This window comes from Myotis yumanensis, unplaced genomic scaffold (genome assembly GCF_028538775.1).
Source record: "Myotis yumanensis isolate MYYU_CA2020_CCGP unplaced genomic scaffold, mMyoYum1.0.hap1 SCAF_10, whole genome shotgun sequence".
Classification (NCBI taxonomy): Eukaryota; Metazoa; Chordata; class Mammalia; order Chiroptera; family Vespertilionidae; genus Myotis; species Myotis yumanensis.
Genome location: NW_027223761.1, coordinates 2,894,704 through 2,919,321, shown reverse-complemented (window position 1 = coordinate 2,919,321; position 24,618 = coordinate 2,894,704). Strand labels below are relative to the sequence as shown.

At 61.3% G+C, this 24,618-nt stretch overlaps 2 protein-coding genes across 3 annotated transcripts; one reads left to right on the top strand and one right to left on the bottom strand.

Moving 5' to 3' along the window:
- Positions 1-4,872: 4,872 nt before the first annotated feature.
- PRPF19 (pre-mRNA processing factor 19) lies at positions 4,873-14,019 on the bottom strand. The gene is made up of 16 exons (XM_070427257.1): positions 13,793-14,019; positions 11,659-11,808; positions 11,440-11,516; positions 10,660-10,801; positions 10,509-10,582; positions 10,341-10,403; positions 9,530-9,571; positions 9,349-9,423; positions 9,020-9,095; positions 8,780-8,889; positions 7,516-7,671; positions 7,258-7,327; positions 7,018-7,103; positions 6,593-6,763; positions 6,355-6,460; positions 4,873-5,011 (listed from the first exon to the last, which is right to left on the bottom strand). The coding sequence occupies exons 1-16, from the start codon at positions 13,809-13,811 to the stop codon at positions 4,914-4,916; spliced, it is 1,515 nt and encodes a 504-aa protein (XP_070283358.1). The 5' UTR covers positions 13,812-14,019; the 3' UTR covers positions 4,873-4,913.
- Positions 14,020-15,932: 1,913 nt separating this feature from the next.
- Positions 15,933-24,193, top strand: TMEM109 (transmembrane protein 109). Of its 2 annotated transcripts, none has more exons than XM_070427254.1 (4): positions 15,933-16,041; positions 21,093-21,336; positions 21,994-22,096; positions 22,542-24,193. In XM_070427254.1, exons 2-4 carry the CDS (start codon positions 21,100-21,102, stop codon positions 22,931-22,933), a joined length of 732 nt encoding a protein of 243 aa, XP_070283355.1. In that variant the 5' UTR covers positions 15,933-16,041; positions 21,093-21,099; the 3' UTR covers positions 22,934-24,193. The 2 variants fall into 2 exon arrangements, with proteins under 2 accessions (XP_070283355.1, XP_070283357.1); XM_070427256.1 differs by lacking the exon at positions 15,933-16,041 and adding an exon at positions 16,270-16,488.
- The last annotated feature ends 425 nt before the right edge of the window (positions 24,194-24,618 follow it).

Below are 24,618 nucleotides of genomic sequence, written 5' to 3'. Positions count from 1 at the left end.
GCCTTGAACAGCTGTTCCCAGTCCTGCTGAGCCCCCAGCCTCCCCCTCCAGGCTGTGGGTGACTTTTCTGGGCGCCAGCATCCTCCCCGGCCCTGTCCCTCAGCCCCACAACCAGTCACACAGGAACACAGGCCTGGTGGGGGGGAGGGGGGCGCAGCATGGCCCCCGACAGACAGTCGTGCTGGCCTGGCTGGTGGCGGAGGAGCCAGGCTGGCTGCCCTCAGAGGCCAGGCTTCTGGCTCCAGCCCAGATCGTCGCTTCCTCTCCCCCCCTTCCTCTCCCCTCTCCCCTGTGCGTTCTCAGCAAACGGCATCTGCACGAAGGTACTGCTATCAATGGCATCGGTGCTGTGTAAACCAAGTGCGATTCTGTAGATACCGATCAGAATCATGTAACCGACTCTTTAACTTTTAAACACACGCTTCTTGTGTCACTTCTTATTCTGTCTGTAGTTTCCTCTGTAGTGCGGTTAAGCGGTGTTTCTGATGGAGACCCAACCTGTTGTTGAGGATGACAGGTGCTGCACACAATCCTATCAGCATGTCATCCTTTGTACCCTTTTTCCTGGAAGAGACTCAGAGCTGCTGGGTCCAGAGCGGCGCCTTCCGATGCCCGGGCTCTGGGTGGGCATGGGCCTGGCCCCACAGCCTGTCGATCGCGGATGGCGTTGCTGACCGAAAATGGGCCTCTGAGCAGAGGCCAAGCATCTCGACACGCATGAATCGCCTCTTCTGTCTTTTGCGTACGCCACCGAGCGCCTCTCGTCTATAAAGAGCGCCCACTAGTTCAGGGGTCGACACCCTCATCTGACACGTCCCCCGGGGCTGGCCACTGAGTTTCGGGGGGCGGGGGGCTTGTTGTGGAAGAAGCTGCTATGTAACGAGTGTTTCCCCTCGTGCTTTTATCTTGGAACATGGCAAGATCTCCCCCTGCCCCACGTACTCTTGAAAGTGCCCCCTTTTCTCGCGATACACAGTGTACGTGTGTCCCTCCTGCCCACTGTATTGAGGTGCAAGATTTTAAAAAATTGTGATTAATTTTAGAGAGGAAAGGAGAGGGAGAAACATCAATGATGAGAGAGAATCAGGGATCGGCTGCCTCCGGCACGCCCCACACTGGGGATGGAGCCCACACCCCGGGCCTGTGCCCTGACCGGGAATTGAACCGAGACCTCCTGGTTCCTAGTGGACGCTCAGCCCCTGGGCCGCCGGCCGGGCCAGGTGACGTTGGGGATCGATGTTTCAGTTGTGCACGGGTTTCTCTCAGTCCTTCTGTGTCGAACACGGGTGCAGCCGAGGTTCCCCAGCTCTGCCGAGGCAGGGCACGCTCTGCTTTCCTAGATGCTGAGACCTCGCCGCCCCGTTCCTGCCCAACTCCAACCTTCCCTCCCCACACCGCCTCCCAGCACAGCAGCACCTGAGCCCTGGGGACCCGAGTCAGACCCGATGGGGCGATAACAAACCACGTCGCTGGCCTGCGGGCAGGAAGCAGAGCTGGGGGCCGGTCAGGTAGGTCTCTTCCTGCCTTTTCCGGGGCGGGGGCGGGGCCCGGGCAGTGGCTGCGAGGCGAGACCACGGGCTCCCGCCTGTCTCCCCAGGCTGCTTCCTAGACACCGTGGTTGAGAGCAAATGGGTGCCAGGTGCCCGCGCGACACAGGCGGGGAGGCGGCTCCAGCTCAAGTAAAATGCAGCTCCCGCCACGGGCTCCGCGCCCAGGCATGTCTGGGAGCGCGTGCCACACACGAGCGCCACGGCTGGTGCAGCAGCAGGAGAGGCGGCTCGGTCAGCCTTCTGGTGTGAATAACACGGCAGGCTGTGTCAGCACATTTAGAAAACGTGTTGAAATCACTAAGATAACATGGAAAAGAAAAAGGGGAGAAAAAAGACTGACACTTAGGACCGAAACAAGCACAAACGTGGAGTAAAAGCAGCCTGTGGCCGCAGCCTGTGTGGTTCAGTGGATAGTGTTGGCCTGTGGACTGAAGGGTCCCGGGTTCGATTCCGGTCAAGGGCACATGCCCAGGTTGCAGGCTCGGCCCCGGCAGTGTCCCTGGGTGTGGGACGGGCAGAAGCAGGGGAGGCGGTGCCAGCTCATGGGTCCGGATCAGCCCGGGAGCAGGCACATCGATTCGGGTTTTCAGATGCAGATGCTGACAGACCGGCGGAGCTTCGGCCACTCCGTCCTGGAAATCGAGCGGCTCCTCAGCTCCCGTCCCGCCCTAGAGGGCCAGGGGGTGGTCCGCGTGGGGTCTCAAGTCAGACGGCTTCAAGTCTCAGCCTCACTCCTCCGCTTGTCTCCTGTGGCAGATCAGGCCCAGGCAGGACTGCCCTGCGGTGCCCAGCTCAGCCTGGGGCGAAGGGGGGCCACGGGGCAGGCTACGTAACTACAGTGCCCCCAGGTGGCCGCCCTGGGCAGCGCGCCAAGGCTGAGAGCAATGCAGCCACGCTCTCCCCTTCAGCAGGGGGGACCCGGGGCTGGGGGCATGCCTGCTGGGGCGCTCAGGTTCACGTGGGAGGCAAGAGGCACCGGGGACACCCCCAAACCATTTCCCTTCACATGCAGGACTACGGCTGCTCCTGGGCCCGAAATACAAGCCTCAGTGGCCCGACCACACGGGTCGGAGAAGCTTCCTACAAGGCAGCCAAGCCCACACCAGGCGGTGGCAGCTCCCCCGGCACTCGGGCCGAGATCCCGGCCGCCCGCCTCCTCCCCTGCTCCAGGCCCCACGAAAGGCTCGCAGGACCAATGCTGACCGAGGGAACGGGGTGAAAAGGGCAGCTCCAGGTTGTCCTAGCTGTTAGCGTGCCGCCTGCAGGGGCCCGCACGCCCCGCTGCGTGACCAGCAGCACTGGCCGGCGAGACACACGGGCCTGTTGCACCGCACGGACTCTCCTGTGGCCTGGAGCCCGTCTTAGCTCCCTTCCCGCACAACCCCTCACCCGCGGCACTAACTCCCGCTTCCTCATTCTCTTACCCTCTCCTCCCCCCAGGCGTCCCTCCCACGCTGCACTGGGCCTGCTCGTCAAGTACTAACCACCACCCTGCCAGGCTGGTGGTCACACTGGCCCCCTTCCTGTCCTGTCCCTCCACGCCCCCACCCCCAACGCTCCAGCCTCAGCCGTCCCCTCGGGCTCAATGTGACCATCGGCACCTCAGCAAAGCCCTTCCCGACCATCCCACCACAGGCAGCCCCACGCCCTCCAGGGCACACTAGTCTCCTGGTCTGTTGGGGTCCTGCCCCAGCAGGTCCAGGGGTTCCCAAAGGTGTGGACGGAGTCGGCAAAGAAGGAATGACACGGAGACAGTGTTCAGTTGATCAGCAGCCTAGCCAGGTTCTGTCTTTATTCTCCTGTTACATCTGTATTTATACCAGTTGATTAATCCTATCCATTCTATTCCAAAGGTTAGGGCATTTGTTATCTCCATTCCAAGATCACTACTCTATTGTTCTGTTAAGCTACAAGGAAGTAACTGAAGGAGATTATCCTAAGTAAAGATTATGTAGTTTAAGCGTGATTATTTGTAAAGTGACTAACTACCCGCCTGGCACTTAGTTAAGGAGTTTTACGGATTTATTCCCTTCCTTAGTCCTGTTAATCCCTAACTCCAGGGAAAAAATCCCCACCTGGGGAAACAACCTTTCTTGGAGAGGGGACCTTGGTTAAAACACATAGCGCTAAGAAGGGGAGCAAACATATTAAGAACAGTATGCCATATATACGCCAGGTCCCTTGAAACATACGCTGTGCAGATGTTTCTTCCCTGCAGCGACTGTCAAGCAGCAAGGATGGACTGGCTTCCGGCACTGGTCTTTACTATTTACCCATCTCCCCTAGAACTGGCCCTACTGCGGACTCTCAGCTGCCAGTTACAAACCCTTTCTGCTTAAGCCAGTTGGGGACAGGTTTCTTTCACAACGAAGGATCCTTGCTCACTGCTCAGTTCCTCACCAGCAAAAGGCCATCTTTTTAAAAAATATGTTCTTATTGATTTCAGAGAAGAAAAGAGGGGGAGACACATCAGTGATGAGAATCATGGACCTACTGCCTCCTGCACGCCCCCCACTGGGGATGGAGCCTGCAACCTGGGCCTGTGCCCTGACAGGGAATCGCACCGTGACCTCCTGGTTCATAGGTCGATGCTCAACCACTGAGCCACACCGGCCGGGCAAGAAAAGGCCACTTGCCACACTTTTCTCCCTGCCAGGCTGGTGGCAAGTGGGAGCACAAGTGACATGAAACCCTACGAAGCACAGGCCTAGGCCTGCAGGGACCTGGAGAGACATTCTGGCAAATGGCTTGTAGGTTTGTTCTTGTTTTCTTTGATTTCTTTAAGGGGGCGCGGGGGTGGGGTGGGGGTGGGGGAGGCGTGTAAGAGAGCGACGAAAGCAAAAGACAGAAGGCTGCCGGCTTCCTGAGGGGCCGCACCCCTAGTTGCCACCCACTCTCGCCATTGACGCAGCCCAGGTCCCTGTCTGTCACACCCACACCCAGGTCCCTGTCACACACACACACACACACACTCACACACTCACACACACAGAGGAGATGGCCACCTTTATGGTTTCCTTTTTTTAATGAAATTAGGTCGCTGCTTACAAAACCCTGCGCCAGCCCTCGTGCCCATCCCTTCAGTTCCCTGGGCTCAGCCTGTGCGTCTCTGGAACTGGAGCCCAGGGCGTGGAGCGGCCGTGCGACCCGCCTCCGGAGGATGACAGCGCTCCCTCCACGTCTGCTCCCGGGCCTGGAAGCTGCAGGTGAGGGTGGTGCAGGCCGCCAGGGTTCTCAGGCCCCCACCCAGACCAGTGAAATGATGTGAATGTCCCCCCCAGGACCCCCCTCCCCCCCAGTAGTCTCTCCCCTGCCTCCCCCCTCCCGACCCTAACTCTACCCCACCGTCAGAAGGGACAGGGCCTACAGGCTGTAGAACTTGAGGCTCCTGTCCATGCCCGTGGACGCGATGAACTTGGCGTGCTGCCCGAAGGCCACCCCTGTGGTCAGGCCGCTGTGCTCTGCAAGAGACGAGGAATCGTGAGGCCTTCCCCTCGGGTCTGAGCACTGACCCGACGACACACGCCCCCCCCTCCCCCCATGTGACGGCTCGTCTGGTTCCCCCGGACTTTACACTCCGAGGGCAGGGCAGGGCTCTGGTGGGACCTGCATCTCCCCGCAGGGCCTCACGTGGTGCCGAGCACAAGAGGTTTTGCCGTGGGCTGAGTGCACGGAGGACTACCAGCCCCCACCCCCGGCCCCGAGCTTCCGGGCAGCTGCAGTCCTGCCCGTCCGTGAGCTGCCCTGAGCCGGGCGGCGAGCGCTGAGCCAGAAGTGGGCAGAGGCTGGCTTTCACTGTGGCTGAGCCTCCTGGTTGAAGTGTCAGTGGTCAGCCTGCTTGTAGCTGGAACGGCCCTCCGCTTGCTCTAGCTCATGGGTTCCAACTCTTAGAGAACCCGGGCCCCTCACAGGGCCTGGGGCGGGGCAGAGGGGCTGGGCAGCACTCCCCCGGGACTCGGGCGTCACTGCATGTTCCTCAGGGCCTGTTCAGGGTCACCTGCCGCCAGCAGTTCAGGGTCCACTGCAGGCCCCTGGCTCCCGCCGGCCTCAGACCCCGGCGTCGGGGAAGGGTTCAGCCACAGCCGCAGTTAGGCCTGGGAGCCCCCGAAACACTGCGCTGTGCAGGCCTGGGAGCATGCGGAGGGAGAAGTATCCTGCGTCCCGCCCACAACCTGCCACTCACACAACAACTGTCCACACAGACAGCAGCTGCCACAGAGCAGCAGGCACCTGTCACCACGCACGCCACCACGTCACTGCTGGCGCCACCTGCACAGCAGAGCCACTCTGCCCACTTTCAAGGTGGAGAGCGACAGCCCTGCAAGGGACAGTCACGCGCCCAGGCCACAGCTATGGCAGGTGGCGACCTGTGTCCACCGTCTCAGCACCTTGGACCTTCTTCTCCGACACGGTCACATGCAGTTTAGGTGTTTACCTGGGAGTCACGTGCATCCCTCCCTCACCCAACCAGAAAGCCCATCAGGGCGGGGGCCTCCTCCCTCGCACTCGGCTCTAACCCCACAACGGACAGGACGCATGCGGAGCACTGAGGGCAGATCCTCCCGACAGGCAGACCCCGTGCTGACGCCCGCTCCTCGGCCCCTGGGAGCGGAGAACTGGCTGTGTCCCCGCCTGCGGGCAGAGCCGGCGCGGACAGCCCAGCACGCCCCTCCCGAGTCCGTCTTCTCAGTCACTAAGCGCTCCGGCCTCAGGCTGGCTCACAGCTGCTGAGGCACATGAGCGCCTAGAAGTTCCTAACCCAGTGAGACCCCCCACTTCGTCCGGCCAGCCCCCCAGGCCCCACCTGTGAAGTGGAGAATCTCCGTCCACTGCTTGCAGATGTAGATCTGGACGTCGGTGCCCCCCAGGGCCAGGTAGGTCCCGCTCTGGTCAAAGATCAGGGACTTCACCTGCCAGAGCCAGGACAGAGGTCACACCAGGGCAAGGGGATCGGGCCACCGGGAGAGAGCGAGGCTGTTCAGATGTTCCGGTGAGTAACTGACAGATGGGGAGGCAAGCGAGATGGGGGGCGGGGGGCACACCTCAAAGTTGTTATCCAGCTGCAGCGTCTTGAAGTTCTTCAGCTTGCGCAGGTCCCAGAGCTTGACGGAGGAGTCGTCGGCCGCCGTGGCCAGGTAGTAGCCATTCTCAGAGAAGGCGATGCTGGTGATGGGGCCCGAGTGGCCAGGGAAGTTGGCCACGTTGGTGCGCTCCTGCATGGGGGGGTGGGGGGGGCAGTAGAAGGTCACCACTGGTCAGGAGAGGGAGGAACGGAGCTCGCTGAACCCTCCCTCTGAGACGTCCTGTCTCTCAGGGAAGGACAGCAGCAGGAAGAGCAGGGGTGGGGCCAGCCCAGGGCCCCCGACTACCCTTCACGTCACACATGGCCCTCTCCCCTCTCGGGACCCCAGGCCGCACACGAGCATCACGGGCTCTGGCTGCGGCAGGTGGAGGCTGTGGGTCCTACCTTCAGGTCCCAGATCTTGATCTGAGAGTCCATGGTTCCTGTCCCAAAGATGAGTCCATCGGGGTGGAACTGCGCACAGGTGAGAGCTGGGGGAAGGGAGGGCGTGGTCAGAGCCCGGGGGGACAAGCACGGCAGAAGGTGCCCCCCAGTGCCTGGCACTTAGTGCGTTTTTATAAGAACACGTGAGCAAATGAAACATGAAGATAAACGACAGACAGCAAATGAAGGGACACCACTCACCGCATCCGGAGGTCTCATCCGTCACCTTGGTGAGCACGCGCCCCGTCTGGATGTCAGAGAAGGCCCAGTACTGAAACAGACACCAGGCAGGAGTGAGAAAGGGGGTGCCCTCCGGGGAGCAGGGACCCCGTCCGGCAAGCCCTGGTGAAGCCAGCCCCACGGGCAGAGAGGAAACGCTCTCCATGCTGGGAGCGCCCGGGGCGTGTGTGTGTGTAGCTGTCCCTCCTCCCGCGATGCTCGGGGCCCTTGGGGCCGCACCTGGTCATCAGAGGAGCTCAGGAGATAGTCGCCAGTGGCGTGGAGGCTGAGGCCTGTCACAGAGCTCTCGTGGGCCCGCACCACCTGCACACAGGAGGAGCTCGGGACCGACCAGATCCTGATGGTGGCGTCTGGGGACGCAGAGAACACCAGCTCCTGAGAGGACAGAGAGGCGGACACTCAGGGAGAGAAGAGGTGCACCCAACGACCTCAGAGGCTGGGGATGGCCACCCCCGCACGGCTTCTCCTTCGGCCCTGCCTCCCAGGGCCACCGGGTAAACACAGATGCTAAATCAACCAGCATTCGGCCTTGGAGGCCCCGCCACCTAGTGGTGAGCGGAGAACTGCAGCAGGTGCAGCATCCCAGGACCAGAGAAGCTGGCCGGGCGATGGGACCGCATTGCTGCTTACATAGCCGGGAGGGGCCAGTGCCTCCAGGGGGGTGGCAGGTGGCAGGTGGCGGCCTCAGCACTGGCCCCGAAGGGCTGCAAGGCATGCCCAGCGCATCTAAGGCTCCTAGGAAAGTCTGGGCAGGGAGGGAACTTCTGTAGTGTCGCCTACCAACCACTGTGGTTAGAACATTAAAAACGAAGGTAAAACCAACCACCATCTTTTGTCAACATGATTTCATAAGAGAAATATTAGCCCCAGTAAGAAAGGAAGGCTTTCACTCAGAGAAATTTGATTTTATGAAAGATTCTCCATGTTATTTTTCTGTTTCTAACTTCCTGAAGGAATAGGCAAAGGCTGGCTGAGCCCCCCACTGTCTCAGCGCCAGACCCACCGTCCGAGGCCTGAGCAGCCACACCCACGACGCCAGGGCTCTGCCAGGACTGCCTCTCCCGCGGCCCTCGTCCCGTCTATCCTGCCCCACCCGCTGTGACAGGCACCACGTCCCCACACATCGCCCCCCCCGCCCCCCCCCCACCCGAGGACCAGGGGTACCGACTGCCTCGGATCCCAGGTTCCGTTGGGCTTTGTTTCCTGCGGTTTGTACTGTAAACACAGGGGGCCTTGGTCCTTCTAATAACACTACGTAATGAAGGGCTTTTGCTGCCTGGCCCGAGGGCCGCCTTGTGGGCCCCACAGAGGAAACAGAGCCCCTAACTGTCCACTCGGGAGAGCAGAGCGCTTCCTCAGGAGGCAGCAGGGGCGGGGCAGGGCTGGTTCTGGGGCCTGAGCTGCTGACACGGGGCTCAGAGATGAGGGGGCAGGAGCGCGCTACCTGGGAGGGGGAGGGGCTGAGAGATGGGGGGGAGCCCACCTGGGAGGGGTGGAACACCACGCTGGTGACCTTCTTTGCGTGGCCCTTGAGGGTGGCCAGGATCTGCTCGGAGCTCTTGTCGAAGACGACGACGTTCTTGTCCGCCCCGCCTGGAAGGACGCGCGTGAGGTCCCAGAGTCGAGCCCTTCCAGCTCCCTTTGCCCTGAGGCCCACGCACAGGACAGACAAGCACCTCCCGTCCCCCCCGCACTCCATGGGCCAGGCCAGGCCAGCTCTCACCAGTGAGGATCTTGTTGGTGTCAGCAGGGCAGAGGTCCAGGGCGAGGATCCCGGGGATGCTGGCGCTGTGCAGGCCCTGTCACAGCGAACCCAGTCGGGCTCAGCCTCGGCAGGCCAGGGCCCCACACCCCCCGGCCCCCGCACCCACCCAGCGGCCTGTGTTCCCACCTCTGCCTGGACCAGCACCTCCCTCACCGCACCACTGGGAAGCCAGGGCGGGCAGGAAGCGAGGTGACCAGGAAGCAGCCAAGGCTGGAGACGGGGCCAGAGGCGCGGGACAGCTCGCTGCCCGCTGGCTCCAGGCTGGCCCGCCCCACGCGGCCACTCACCACGTGGGAAGACACCTGCCGGTACTTGCTGAGCTCCTCCGGCTTCACCAGCTCCTCAGGCACCGTCTTGCCTCTCTGAGCAAGGAAAGGGCCCGAGAAGGGCCGTGAGTGCAGGATGCAGCCGCCCCTGCAGGGGCTCTGCCCCCCCGGCCACCTGCCCCCGCCCCGGGAGAACACGCACCTTCTTACGCTCCGTGGTCAGCACGGTGGCCTTGTCTTGAAGCTGCGGACGAGAGGGAACAGACTCAGTGCAGGCAGGCTATTCGTCAAGATGAGGGGTGCTGGGTGCGGGCACAGCCCTATCCCACAGGTGTCTGTCAGGGGCCGAGCATGAGCCCTTCCCTCGCCCTCCAAGCTGCGGGGCGGGTGCTGATGACGTGGCTGCAGAGGAAACGGAGCCTCGGAGAAGTGGTCACTCGGCCAAGGCCACAGAGGGGACAACGGCAGAGCGAGGAGACAGGTGCAGAGCACCAGGCCCGGCCTGGCGCTGAGCTGAGGGGCAAGCTGGGGGCCTGCACTGCTCGTTAGACACAAACGAGTGCGTCCTGGGGGGAGGGCTGCAGTCTCACAGCCCGCCGGGCCCGGCCCGCTCTGCGCGTGTGAGCTGTGCCCTGGGATCTGAGTCTCCATCCTGAAAAGGAAGATGCTAACTCCTGTCCGGCTCCCTCAGTGCAAAGCCTGAAGACTTGTAACAAAGTGTTTAACATCTGCAAAGAACCCCCAAGGGAAGCGCTGAGTTACAGTCTGTCTAACTCCCACACGTCTGTGGAGGAGGCACTGGTTCTCATTCTAGAAGCAGCGAAATGGACACAAAAGAGTTGGTAAGTGGCCCAAGGTCATAAAGTTCATAAAAGGCGACATAAACACAGCCGGGCCGTCTGCGCCGACCGTCTGTGCTCTGCACGACCCACTGCCCAACAGCCTGGTCCTATTCATACCGGCCTCCAGGGAGAAGCGAGCCCCCCCCCCCCGCCCCCCCCCAGCAAACCTACCTTCTGGATAATCTCGGGCGTCATTCCCACCAGCTCGCCCAGCTCCATCGGCTCGCCGGCTCCCTGCAGGGAAGACGTGAAGGTGAGGGAGGCCTGGGGTGCCAGGCGCGTGCAGGAAAGGGCAGCGGGGGGGGGGGGGGGGGGGGGGGGGGCGCCGACGGCACTCACCACAACACTGGGCTGAGAGCTCGGCACAGCCTGCGGCACAATGAGGCCAGCTTGCGGTTTCAGCGTAGCCAGAGCTGAGAGAGAAGACGGCGTTAGGAACGGGCGTGAGGAAGCGAGGCCAGCCCAGCGTGGGGTGGGGCGGAGGCTGTACCTTCTCGGGCAGCGGTGACTTCCTTGGTGAGACGGGCAATGACCCGGCAGGCGGCATCGTGCTGGTACAGCGCGTGGGACAGCTCCTGGCGGGTCGTCTGCAGCTGCTGGCGCAGAGTGAAGCTGTGCAGCATGACCGCGTCCTGGGGGCAACCACGCGTGAGGGGCAGCGAGGAGCTGGGCGCACCCAGCAGAAGGGTCGGCCGTGGTGAGAGGACACGGCCTCGGCGACCTGAGCACTATCTGCGTGGCCCCGAACGCGCCGCAGCCACCCAGCGCCCGGGCCTGCCCGACCTGGGCACCCACAGGAGCGGGAGCCACTCTCCCCAGCCCTCGCCACGACCTCACCGGCAAACCTCCCCGAGAGGGCCCGAGAATGCTACACACTGGCCGCCCACAGCGCCAGGCACCGCGCCAGGCACACCCGTGCCTTCGCTCACATCTGAGAGCACCTACCACTTCTGGCCCAGCTCCTGGTGCTGCAGATGCACCGACAGATGAAACAAGCCCCTGAAGACATGAATTTAGACCCCAATTCTCCCCACGCCCTGAGCGGCACTGACCACGCTGTACGGGGAGGAACACTAGAGCATGAATGCCAGCGACTCACACGGCCTGTGAGCGCGGAGCTCAGGTGGGACCCAGATCTGTGGGATGTCAGCACCAGGCCCCTCCACGACCATCCTGCCCGTGAATGAGAAAACAGTGCTCCATCCTCCCCCCCAGGCCCCGTCCAGTGAGGATGTCCAGCGGGAGCACCGGTTCTCCCCCAGGGACTCACCCACTCATCCTGGAGGGCTTTCAGAATGGCTGGGATGCTGGTGGCTGAGGGAGGCTTGGGCCGGATTGGGTGAGCCACTGCCGAGAGAGGGGGAGCGGCATGAGAACCACCCCCCGGGGGACCCTTCCTCTCCCTCCTCTCCCCCCTCAGCTGTGGCTCCTCCCGAGCACGCTCCCCGCCACGAGCTGCGCTGGGACAAATGGGGCGGCCTCCAGGCACCTTTGATGTCCACCAGCTGCTCCTCGGACAGAGGCTGGTTGTTGATGGGGTCGGTGCCGTTCTCGGCGATGTACTTCTCAATGAGCCGCCGCTCGTAGATGTGGTTGGAGACGGGGGACACGCACGGGTGCTCCGGCACCTCATTGGAGACTGCGGAGACGGCGGGCAGGGGGCTGGGGTGACGAAGGGACCTTGGGCCAAGGGGACGCCTCCTCTGCTGCTGGCCCCACACGCCCATGTGTCCCCACCCTCAACGAACAGGAGTCAAGACATGACACCACGCCGCCAGCTCTGTCCTGTCCCCCGAACGCTTCCCTGCGACATAAGCAGCTCCTCCACGGCCTCCTGACAGCCAGAAGCCCACACGCACTTCCTGCACGTGCACGGCCGTTCCAGGCACCTGAGAGCAGCCACCCTCCCGCCGCCTCGTTCTGAACAAGATGCTCGCACTCCAGGACATGCAGACACACAGGCCACTGGAACCTCAGTCCAGAGCAGTGACTGCCACCCTCTTTCATCCCCCTGTGTAAACTCATTCCTACAACTCCTCCGCCCGAAAATACGCTACACTGTCTGTCCGGCTGACACAAAGAAGCATTTATCGTTTGATTCCCTCCACTGGAGGCCAGGATCGTGTTGGCTGCTGCCATTTTTTTGTTTGACAACCTAAGGGAAAGGGGTCCCTGTCCCTGCCTAACAGCCAGGTATTGTGTGTTTTCAAAATTCCTGCAAGAACCAGCTGAACACTGCTGGTCCAGAGCCTAGATGGAGTATCGGACAAAGAAATGACAAAGCAACGTGACAGGTGCTATAAGGATACAAAACAGTCACATGTTGTTTACTAGTCGCCAAGCTCCATAGATTAATTCATCTGCACCATCTCCCGCAACAGAGGCACCATTCCCTCTCCTGCTGCTGCTGCTGCTGCTGCTGCTGCTGCTGCGCAGTGCGCATCCCTTGAGGACCGCGCTTGCAGCTGGACTCCCGCAGCCCAGCAGGCGCTTGGTAAACACGGTAAACATGTCGCATGCAGAGGATGGAAGGGGTGGAAGGATGCTGGGGATACGGGAACGCGCTTCCTCCAGACGGAGAGGAAACAATAAATGCAAAATACTCTGCACACGGTGACTTCTTCAAGGCAAAGGCTTCCTTCTGCTAATCACCACTGCCCTTCCTTTTCTTTGCCTGGGAGTGTGTGTGTGTGTGTGTGTGTGTGTGGTGGGGGGTGGGGGTGGTTTAATGGAAAGATTCTAACAGTAAAGAGCTTGAGCGTTAGGAAGCAAATAGAGAAAGGGATGCGAAGGCAGTGACCTGTTGAAGCAGCGAGGATGGACATCTGGAGGCCACGACAAATACCAAAGGGGAGGGCGGCGCATGCATGGAAAACGCACGGATGCGGGATCAGGGAGCCTCGCCGCAGCACCCAGCTCTGCCCCCGGCCGGCTGCGCGGCACGAGAAAAGCCCACCTCCCCGGACCTCACGTCTCATCCGAAACCACCACCACCACGGGCCTCTACTCCCGCTCGGGAGGATTCCTGCGAGGCGGCCACCAGCCCGCTGAGCTGGAAGCCAAGGAAGGCGACGCTAATGCCCGCGGCTTTCGCACGGGGTGAGGCGGGGAGCTGCAGACCTGGCTGCCAGCCCCGCCACCGCCGCCGCCGCCGCCTCTCCGCGTGACCCGCGCACACTGCAGCAGCGGGGCCCACCCGAGCGAGATCTCAACGACACCCAGTGCAATGATCGCCTTTGCAGGGGAAACGGGAGCCCCGAGCCGCGCACCAGGCCCCCCAGGCGGACCGTGCACCAGCCCTCGCGATCCCGATACCTACGCCAGAGCTGGCTCCCTCCCTCCCTCCGTCCGTCCGTCCAGGCCTCGAAGCCCGTTGCGTGAGCGAGGTGGCAGGCCTCGGCGATGCGTGCGACAATGAGCTCGAGGCGTTACGTAAACGGTGAGGCGCTGCGCAGATGCATCCCACGCAGAGGGGGAGGACCCCCGTGCTGACAGGCGGCCGCCCAGCCTCCCCCGCGCCCCGCGGTCACCTCCGCCCGGCCCCGGCGCCCCAGCGGCCGCAGCCCCTCCCGCTCGGCTCCCCGGCCTCCTGCGACCCTCGATCGGCCGCAGCAGGTACTCACTGGAGCAGATCAAGGACATGGCGCCGCCGCTGTGCTCCGAGGCGCCACACGCCGGGCTCCGGGCTTAGCTTCGGAGCTGCCGCGGGACAGTTCTTGCTCCCCGCTGCTTCCGGGACGCTCCGCGGCGAGCGGAGAGCTACCACCCCGAGGGACGATCGCGCAGCCCTTCACGTGCGACTGCGGCGGATCGCGCGCCTCTGCCTGTACTTAACGGAAACTGCCCTTTCCCAGAACGCCACGGGGCAGGAAAGGGCGCGCCAGGGAACACTCGGCTATTTCCGGACCAACTCGGCTCCTTCCGTAAAATGCTCCCTGCGGCAGGGAGAGGAGAGGTCCAGAACTACACTTCCCATGATGCAGCGGGAATTTTAAAACCAATGTATTTTCGCAACCTTTTTGAGACCCGTGCGCGCTGGGCCGTGGAGCCACGATCTTGCAAACGCTTAAGTGTACGCGAGCATTTCCTAACAAACTTGGTAAAACGCATATTCCTGAGGTCTGCCTTAGAGAGCCTGCTAGGTGACCCGGTGAAGAAAGCAGCCACTGGCCGAAGCCGTGCTGGCCCTGTCTGGACTCCCAATTTGCTCTGTGATCTCCAGCAAGTCATCAGCTCCTCTGCCCCTTTCCTACATGACTTCTGTTTCCCTTCCAACTCAGATCGTGTAGGGTTCTTTGTGGATACCTATAAAATACGATACTCCCAGAAATCATGTACAGAACATGTGGTGTGAGCTATAAGGGGTCCAGACCAAGCAGCAGGACAGACAGGTGTGTCTTCTTCGCCGAAGAGGTGTGGCTGATGCTAACAGGTGGGCAAAATGCAGATGGAAGAGAAGCAGCACAGAGGACGCCCCAAGAGGAGGGACAGCACAAGCAAGGGCTGGGGAGAAGGGCAGAAGTTGCAGGAGTGAAGATTAGTATGACATGGTGCCCAGGAGCGTGGACTCTGAGGTCGGATTGTGTGTGCCCTAATCCCAGCCCCATCCAGCTGGTAAACTTGTGAACTTCTCTGCCTCAATTCCCACATCGGTAAAACCGGGGGGAGGGGTGTGTGTGTGTGTGTGTGTGTGTGTGTGTGTGACAACAAGGGTTGCACTAACTCAGAGGGTTGTTGTGAGGATCTAATATTCAAAACTCCTGTGCTGGCGGGTCGGGGAAGAAGACAGAGTTAGAAGGCTGTGCAGGTCGGGGAAAGGGAGTGTGGAGTTTGGGGAACTGATTTAGCATCAAAGGCGAGCTCCCCTAGGGCAGCCGATGTCATCTAAACATTGAAACAGCAACTGGGATGTTTTTTAAAAATGAGATTAATTTTGTGTGACTTTATTGTTTTTGTTTTAATCCTCACCCGAGGATATTTCCCCATGGATTTTCAGAGAGAGGGAAAGACGGAGAAACACACCGATTGGTTGCCTCCAGCACGTGCTCCCACCGGTGCCCTTAACCGAATCGAACCCGGAGCCGCAGGGCAATGCTCTATCCACTGAGGCAAACCGGCTAATGCACCTGGGATGCTTTTTAAGTGCATACTGTTACCTCATTGAATTTCCACACAACTGAGACTCAGAGAGATGAAGCCGGCAAGGGGTCACCTCATTCCAAATCCGCCCCCACTCCCCTCCCCCCCCACCCCCCAATGCTGCCCGTGTGCGGCAGAGATGGGGCAGGAGAGTTGGCGCCCCTCCTTCTCTGCAACTGAACCGCTGGGCGCCACCTGCAGGCTGGGCGTGGAACTGCTCTCAGAGGGAACAGCGCTGCGCGGCTGAAACTGCTCCAACACCGCTTCCCTTTGTGCCTTTTCAGCGAGAAAAGTTCCTGAAAAGACCAAGGGCTCTGGGGCGCCCCTTCCTTAGGACACTACCCAGGAGGCACCGCGGCGCTCAGGCACGACAGCGCCCCAAATGCCGAGGCGCTGGAGGGGCGGCTGGGCTTCGACCCCGAGTTGAGAGATGCAGCTGACCCACCCTGCAGCCCAGATGTGGTCACGCCTTTCCCCTTTCCCGCCAGACTTCCGTTCCCAGCTCGAGCCGCCCACCCCACGGCGCTCCCGGTGGGAAAGCTCGGGGAAAACACCGTAGGGAGGGGAGGGCGCATGCGCACAGCGCGCCGAGCGGGGCGGGAGGGAGCGGCGGGTCCCGGGCGCGTCCGCCCTGCGCGTGCGCAGACCATAAACCAACGCCCGGGGATCGAGGCGCGGGTTTGGTGGCGCGTTTAGCGGAGTCGCACGTGAAGGGCAGCCGTGGCCGGAGGCGGTGAGTGTGAGCCGAAACCGGGGCGCAGGGGCTGGCCGGGCCAGGGAAGCGGCAGCCACGCAGGCGGGGCCGGGGCGGAGCCGCGAGGCTCGGCGAGCACGACTGGGGAGGGGTCCGACTGGGGACCCGGATCCTTGTTGCTATGCAACAGGGGGCGTCGTTACCAGGCAACGGGAAGCACGCGTTTCCTGGGAGCCGAGGGTTCCGAGGCTGCTAGGAAATCCGGCCGAGGCGCGGCGCGGTCAGGCTGGGGAACGAGGCCAGCGCTGAGCGCCTCGCCCCAGACCCCCGCCCGCCGGCCCAGCCTCCTGCGGCCCCGCTCCGAGCCCTTTGGGGTACCCCGAACCCATGGGCCGTGCCGGATCCCTCGCCAGAGACGCCACCCAGCAAGGGCTTGGCAGGGGACACGCTGTTCGAAATAGCACATGCCACTGACACCCTGTCTGGGTAGGCTGGGCCCTGGGGAGGGCTCGGTTAGGCTGGGAAGCTGCCCCTTTGCCTGTCGCCCTGCCCCCAAACAGTTGCTGGGAAGCAGCTGTTGGGGGTGAGCGGGGCCGCCCCCACCTGCCAGGCCACTGACTTCATTCCCCTCCGTGGCAGCTTCGCCCCGTCTCGGAGCTTCCTTTTAACACAGGCGACCCTGGGGTGGCCGCTGCGTGTTTGGATCAACTTTAAAAGAAGCCTTCCCCCACCTCTGTCTGTATGGCTCCCCGTTGCTGCCTCCCCTGCACCCTCTCGGCTTCTGGCCAGGCTTCTAATAGTCACCAGCAAGGATGTACCAGGCGCTGGGGAGCCCGAGAAAAGTTAGTTGTCAGGTCGGGACCAGGAGGTGCTCAAAGCCTAAAAGGGAGGCAGGCGTTTAACCCTTTAAACCCGCTGCAGTGCAGTGGGTAGTATATTGAGTTTGTGTACTGCACATTCCTTTGCTTTGTTTTTTCTACTTTCTGTTATTTTTTCTTTCTGTGCTGTCCCCACCACGCCTGTAGGTGTGCGCAGTGTGCCGAGTTCCTGCAGAGCCAGGCTCGCTCCCTGCAGTAACTCGTGGCCCCGCTTTACCCTGGTGAACATTGGAGGAGACTGGATCTCAGCTAAAGTCATAGGCAGGAGATAGTGGCTTCTAGTTTGTGGCAGAATTGAGCCTGGGACCAAAATGGAGGTACACTTCCAGGGCTTTGCCTGGAGTATACTTTTCCCTGAACTGCCGACACTGGTTCCGCATCAGAAGTTCCCTAGGAGCTCTGGAAACACAAGTTTGACCCCTCACGGGGAGAGTCGGGGGTCGTTGACCCCGATGGCACAGACCCCCTGGCTGTGACGGGTCCACCGGCCATTCTGACGGGCGGCCCGAGCTGAGAACCACGGCTGCCCCCCAGGATGAGGAAGTCAGAGCCCGGGTAGGCACGAAGTCAGCACCCTCCTGCCCCGTGGTGATTCATAGTGTGAAAGAAAACCAGCCAGAGGAAGGAGCCACCCTGCCTGTTGGCAAACCACACCTAAACATGGGGAGCTTCCCACCGCCATGGCTGAAGGAGCCGTCCCCCCTCCGCTGGGTTTCCCGGCCCTCCCCAGCCACAGTGCAGCGGCCTGAACAGCAGCGGCCGGTCTGGTCCCAGAGTTTTGCTGTCCCCACCTGTTGCTTGGTACAAACCCTGACCTGTAAGCCCAGCGGGTGGGGTGGGTCACCTGGTGTGTAGCCTTGTCCTGGGAGTCTGGGTGCCCTCTCACTCTGAGCTTGTTGATATTGGGGAGACCTTTCAGTGCCTTGAGGGCAGGGGCCATGTCTTACGGGTGCAGCGCGTGGGTGTGGAATGAGCAAAAGGGCATCTGGAGTCAAGTCCCAGTTCTGCTTTGTGAACTTGAGCAAGTCACCTGACCTCCCTAAGCATGGTGTTCTGAGTAAAATGCGGGGAGTAGCAGTGCCTTATAAGGTAGTTTTAAGAGTTGAATGGAGTGGTGGGCTCACAAGCACTTTGTAAATTATAAAGGGACATGCACCATGCATGTGTGTGCACACACAGTTTGTGCTCGGGGATGCCTGCTAGGTGAGGCCGGCCGCTGCAGGAGGTGAGGCCGAGTAGACACACTTCCCCTCAGAGCCGAGGCTGCTCCTGCCCTTGACAGTGGCCTTCTTTAGCGAGAGAGTGTGTGATTGAGCTGAGGTGAGGCGGCAGATGGTGAGGGGTCAGGTTCTTGCCGTCTGGGATTAACCTGGAGGAAAAGACGGAGACTCCTGTTAAAGAAAACAGAAGAGACGGAGCAGCCAGTCCTCTGCATGCTTCTCTGCGCAGGACGCGCCCCAGAGTCCCGTTCAGGTTCCCGGCGACCCTCAGCCGCGGGGCCATGGCCTCGCTGCTGAGGGTTTATTTCAGGGTCCCCCGGCTCCCCTCAGGGCGGCCAGGTGGCCGCTTCCAAGCGGAGGCCAGCGCAGAACTCAGCAGGCTGCCACGGGGGAGCAACTCATGTGTCCTAGGATGGAGAGGTGACATCTGATTCCTGCTGGTGGAGCTCCTGGGATATAGGATCCCACCCACGACAGCAGGCCTGCCCTTTAGTCCCGGGTGCTGGTGACCCAGATAGCTCAGGAGCCGCCAGCTTTCCTCGCCTCGGACCACGGCAGGCAGCAGCCATCTGCTTCCTGATTTGTGCCAGGAAGAGTAGAAGGCTTCCCAGCCTGGGGCCGTCCCTCGGGAATTGCAGGCTTCACAGCCCTGTTTGGTCCCACTGGCCTCGGGAGACTTCAGCAGCGGTTTCAGGGCCAGGAAGTGCCCGAATTCGATATTTTTATAGATAACCCTTTCTCGAACCCTCTTCCTCCCCACAAAGCAAGGAAGGGAATGTCCTCTGTCTCTTCTCCTCCATCCTGTTGGCTCTGATTTCGGGCCAGCTCTCTGCCTGCCCCTGGCTGCTCCTCCCTTACCCGCCCTCTCTGAGTCCTGGGAACGCCCTGGAGCTACAGGTTCCTCTCGGGCCTGGAAGGGGGCTGATTGACATCTCTGGAGCATGGCGGCCCAGAGATGTTGGTGCTGAAAACGGTTCTTGGCCGATCCTCCCTGCTTCAGTGAGTCAGTGCTTGCTGGGCCCTAACTTGCCTGTAGCATCACGGAACACGACATGGAGCGCAGAACCCAAGGTGGTGAAGTGACTTGTCACCTCTAAGTCACGGAGATGATTGATAGACGCCTACTCCCTTTTAGCTACGTTGGCGGCCATGTGGCAGGGAGGTGTCTGCTGTCAAATGTACCTGGATTCATGTCCTGGCTTTTCTATTTAATAAATAAATAAATTTTAACTTATTTCAGGGAGGAAGGGTGAGGGAGAGAGAGATAGAAACATCGATGATGAGAGAGAATCATTGATCGGCTGCCTCCTGCATGCCCCACCCTGGGGATCGAGCCCACAACCCGGGCATGTGCCCTTGACCGGGAATCGAACCGTGACCTCCTGGTTCATAGGTTGACGCTCAACCACTGAGCCACACTGGCTGGGCTTTTCCACTTCTTTTTTATTATTATTATTCTCAACTGAGGATATTTTTCCATTGATTTTTAGAGAGCGTGGAAAGAAGGGAGAGGGAGCGACAGAGAGAGAGAAACATCAATGTGAGAGAGACACGTTGATTGGTTGCCTCTCACACTGGCCCTGACTCTGGTGAGGGATTGAGCCTGCAACCGAGGTACGTGCCCTGGATCAGGAATTGAACCCGAGACCCTTCAATCCCCGGGCCTATGCTCTAACCACTGAGAGCAGGACTGGCCAGGGCTCCTCCCCGGCCCGGGCCCTGGTTGCGGCATGTGCAGGAGGCAACCAATCAATGTGTTTCTGTCACATCGCTCTTTCTCTCTGTCTGTCCCTCTCTCTTCCACTCTCCCTAAAAATCAATGGGAAATCCTCGGGTGAGGATTAGCAAAAAACCAAAAAAGATTAGATGAGATAGGTGGTGCATGGTTAGCTTTTTATTTTGTAATTATTTTTAAAATATGTTTTTATTGATTTCAGAGAGGAAGAGAGAGGGGGAGAGAGAGAGAAACATTGGTGATGGGAATCATTGACCAGCTGCCTCCTGCACGGCTACTACTGGGGATGGAGCCTGCAACCCAGGCATGTGCCCTTGACCAGAATCGAACCCGGGACCCTTCAGTCCGCCAGCCGACGCTCTATCCACTGGGCAACACCGGCCAGGGCAGCTTTCTATTAGGAATAATATCTTTCCTTCAAGGTGGTGCTCTCACCCTTTGCCTCCATGGTGGCTGGGGAGCAGAGGGCCTTCTGAGTCTGGGGTCTCGCCTTCGCACTTTGGAGTCCCCGGGAGCTTGTGGTCTGCGCCTCGGCACCTCCAGGCAGCGCCAGCGCCACTGGGCGTGGGAGGCAGCACCAGCCCTGGCGAAGCTCCCGGTGACCCCAGGGAGCAGCCGCATTGCAATCCGCTGTGTTGCCTGCACCCCAGCGAGTCTGTGATTCGAGAGCGGAAGCTTAGGTTCAAATCCCGGCCTTTCCACTTGGCAGGGACCCTGGGCTCACACTTCCCTCCAGTCTCCTCCTCTGCACCGACAGGGCGAGGAGGCCGGCGCCCTCCCGCGATGGCCCTGCAGAGCCCGTGCGTGCGTTATCTTCCTGCGAGAGCAGAAACCGAGCGCTTTCTTGATGTTGTTATATGGGGGTCATCCTGTGTGCGCACTGTTTTTAAGTTGTTTTTATATTAGCTTTGTCTTAAGTCGATTATAATCTCCATGGGAACAAAGCCTTATAGACTTATTATTTTTTATGCCCGAAGCAGCTAAGACACAGCCAGGCTTTCGGATGTTTAGAGCTGGAGTGAGGGTTAGAGAGCGCGTTCATCCCCCTAAGGCATTGAGCAATGCTCACGGTTAGTTAATATTCGGGATAAGGGGTGTGAGAGGGTGAGAGGGAGGAATCCCGGAATCGGAGGGTTGTGCCCAGCCTAAGCTGCCAGTCCCTTTCTCCACTGACGGGAGGGCGAGGGGTGCCGCTGTGGTGACAGCGGGTTTCCCTGCCGTCGGCTCCCTGCTCACCCTGTGCTTCTCTCCCCGCAGACCCGTCATGGCAGGTTCAGGCAGCACGTGGCCATCGAGCAAGCAGCTGTCCAAGGCCCTCCTGCTGGTCCTCGTGGCCCTCGTCCTCCTCCACTCAGCGTCATCCGAGCCCTCCCGGGACTTCGTGCCGCCCGGCAGGCAGAAGAGGGAGGTCCCCGCCGACCTCCTGAGCCAGATGGGCCGGGCCGTGCGCGGGACGCTGGATGCCTGGATCGGGCCGGAGACCATGCACCTGGTCTCTGAGGTGAGGGAGGTGGTCCCTGCTGGGACCACACACACCGAGAAAGACACAGGAGGAGACGTTGGCGGCCACTCCGTCTCTCGCTCTGTGTCCTGCGTGTCATAACCCCTAGTGGCCTCAGAGTCCACACCATGAAGCAGACATACCTGCCTCTCTCGCTCCCATTGGTTGAATTCCACCTGAAGGCCCTTAGTTCCACCCCCGTCTTTCCTTTGTTCCTGCCCTTCTGGCCAGAAAGGCTGGGAAAGGAGCCATCTTTACAAATCCATGTCACCAGGTCACTATAGAGTCACTGTAGAGTCTACATGTGAACTAATGTCGTGAGTTGGCACATCAAGACCTGTATCATTTCTTCATCGTAGAGGTGGGGGCGGGGCTGGCTCAGGGGCTTCAGGCAGGGCTCTCTCCCCCACCTAATGGGATCTGATGCTTCCCCCACATACACCCACTACCACAGCACAGAGCAGATGCACTGTGCGGAGTCAGGGCCCAGGAAGGAGGAGCGGTGCTGGCCAGGCCCCTGCACTGGGAGGGACCCCCAAGGCCCGGGCGGCAAACCCTGGCTGAGAAGCGGGTGGGAGCCGGTCCCGCGGGCCCGGCCTGGACTGGCAGCGAGGCTTGGAGAGGAGCCTCACTAGTGAGGGACGCATCTCTCCACAGACCGCGGCTCAGGTGCTGGGGACCATCTCCTCCTGCCTCTCCGTGGGCTTCTTCGCTCTGTCGGGCATCGCCGCCCAGCTGCTGAACGCCTTGGGGCTGGATGGTGAGTGGCAGGGACTGCTGGGTCAGCTGGAGCCTAGCCCATCACTTCCTGTTGGTGGGAGCTTATCTTTTCAGGGTCTAAACTGTCCCCCAGCCTCGTGCCCCCTCCCAGGGTTCCCCAGAGGCCAGCTTAATAGCAGGCCAGAGACCGCCGCCACCTGCCGATCAGCCATAGCATCTCCTTTAACAGCCCAGGAATTACTCCCATTTTGTAGATGAAACTGGCTCAGCTAAGGCAAGTGGCCTGCCCAGGGCGGCAGGAAGCAGAGCGAGATTCAGGCTCACGTCCCTACATCTCTGTGACCCTGTGGGAGGGGATGTTTTTCCCTTTGCAGGGGGGTTTAAGTCCTCCCTCTCTTTGGGTTTTAACGCCCCCCTCACCCCCCACCCCCCCGCTGGCCCATCACCACTGCAGGCTGGCTGATCCTGTGACTCTTCCCCCTCAGGTGATCACCTCACCCAGGTCCTGCAGCTCAGCCCCAGCCAGGTGCAGACCTTCCTGTTGTGGGGCGCGGGGGCCCTGGTGGCCTACTGGCTGCTGTCCCTGCTCCTCGGCGTGCTCTTGGCCTTGCTGGGGCGGATCCTGTGGGGCCTGAAGCTGGTCTTCTTCCTGGTCGGCTTCGTGGCCCTGGTGCGGTCGGTGCCCGACCCTTCCACCCGGGCCCTGCTCCTCCTGGGCTTGCTGACCCTCTACGCTCTGCTGAGCCGGCTCACGGGCAGCCGGGCCTCGGGGGTCCAGCTGGAGGCCAAGGTCCGAGCGCTGGAGCGCCAGGTGGAGGAGATGCGCTGGCGGCAGAGGCGAGCGGTCAAGGGCACCCGGGGCCTGGAGGAGGAGTGAGAAGGACGCCCGGCACCTTCGTCGTCGTCTTCGTACCAAAGAGCTGAGCTGCTTCTGGGCCGCTGGCCCTCCTTCCAGCCCCCGCCCCTGCCCCTCGCTTGCCCTGTCTCTGGACCCTCAGGACTCTTACCTCTGCCCCAGCCCCCCAGCTGAGCGGGAGGGAGACCCGTCCCCTGCTGGTCCTCTGACCCCTTTCTCTGCCCCCAGCCGTCTCCGTCTCCGCAGGGCGGCTTGGAAGCCCCCCCTTACACCCCCCACCCCGCCCCCGCTCGTGCATCTGCTCTCCGAGCATCACTGCCATCGGCCTCCTGTGACTCTGCAGCCCCCTCGCCTTCTTGCTGCTGCTCTTGCTCTCCTCCTCTTCTCCTTTGCCAAGTTCCAGCTCCCTCCCTGTTCGTCTCCTCCCCGCCCTGGGCCCCCACCCACCACTGTCCTTCAAGGCCGGCTCCTTCCCCTTCTTGCCCAGGGAGGGAAAGAGGCAGGGCCGATGGAAGCTGAGGGGAAGGGAGGTGGGGACCTTGCCCCGTGGGGCTGGGGGCAAGATGGACCTGAGTCTGTTACAAGTGCCTTAATCCGAGCCAGAGGGCCCTGCGCTTGCCTGCTGCCCTATGCGTGCCGTGGGCCCTGTGTGTGTCATGGGCCCCGTGTATGCTGTGGGCCCCATGCGTGCTGTGGGCCCCATGCTTGCCGGCTGCCCTACTGTGTGTAGGAAAGTGTGCTGTGGTTGCTTTGTGTCCCGTAGAGAGTGGCTCCTCTCAGGAGCCTGATTCCCCTGCAGCCGAAGCAGAGGCTGGCTGCTCCATTGGGTGCTTGCAAGCAGGCCCAGCAGTGGCTCAGCCCCGTGGGGGTTTCAGGGACCTGAGGACAAAGGACTTGTCTGCGGAGCTCAGGCGGCCTCCATCTCTCCATTCCTGCCACCGCCACCGAGGGGCTGCTGATCAGGCCACTCCCAGGGCCTGGGAGGGTCACGGAGCAGACACACCGAGATGGCCCCCCCTTCCCTTCACATGCTCTGCGGGGAGCAGGGGAGCCTGCAGACCCCTCTCCACCGGGCGCTCCTTCTCCCCTGAGGCTCCGGTGGGGTGGCCACCCTCCTCTGCCGGCGGGCATGTGACACACGTGACGTGGAGTGACCACGTGCCAGCTCTTACTGTCAAGGTTTGAGGAGGAATCACGGCTGGAGTGAACGTGTTTTTATCAGCACTTGGTGGTTTTAAATAAAGTGCACGCAGTGTCATTGCCTGGTGCCGCCTACATGCACCCGCAGTCTGGACGGCTTTGATTTCCCGCCACAGCTGAACCCACCCCGTGGTCCCACCCTTTCTCCTGGCGCTGAGTGAGGCTGGGGATGGGAAGGAAGACTGGTACCAGGTACCCTCCCCTCCGGAGCGTGAGGAATGTGGGAGGCCTGCCCCCATCACAAGCCTCCCAGGAGCTGACTGGCACCCCAGCCCTGCCGGGCCCTTTGTGCAGGAGTCAGAGGCTGGCCCTGAGCCAGGAGACTTGCGCCTCCCTCCTGGCCCCACAGACGGGTGTCCTGCGCTGGGTTCCTCACCCAGCCCGTAGCTGGGCCCAGTTACTCCACGGAGGGCCTGGGCGGGTTTCCTTTTGTAAGCTTCCCTGGGGGAGCTGCTGTTCAGCCAGGCGCCCTGCTCTGGACCCTCCCAACCGCCTAGCAGGCCAGC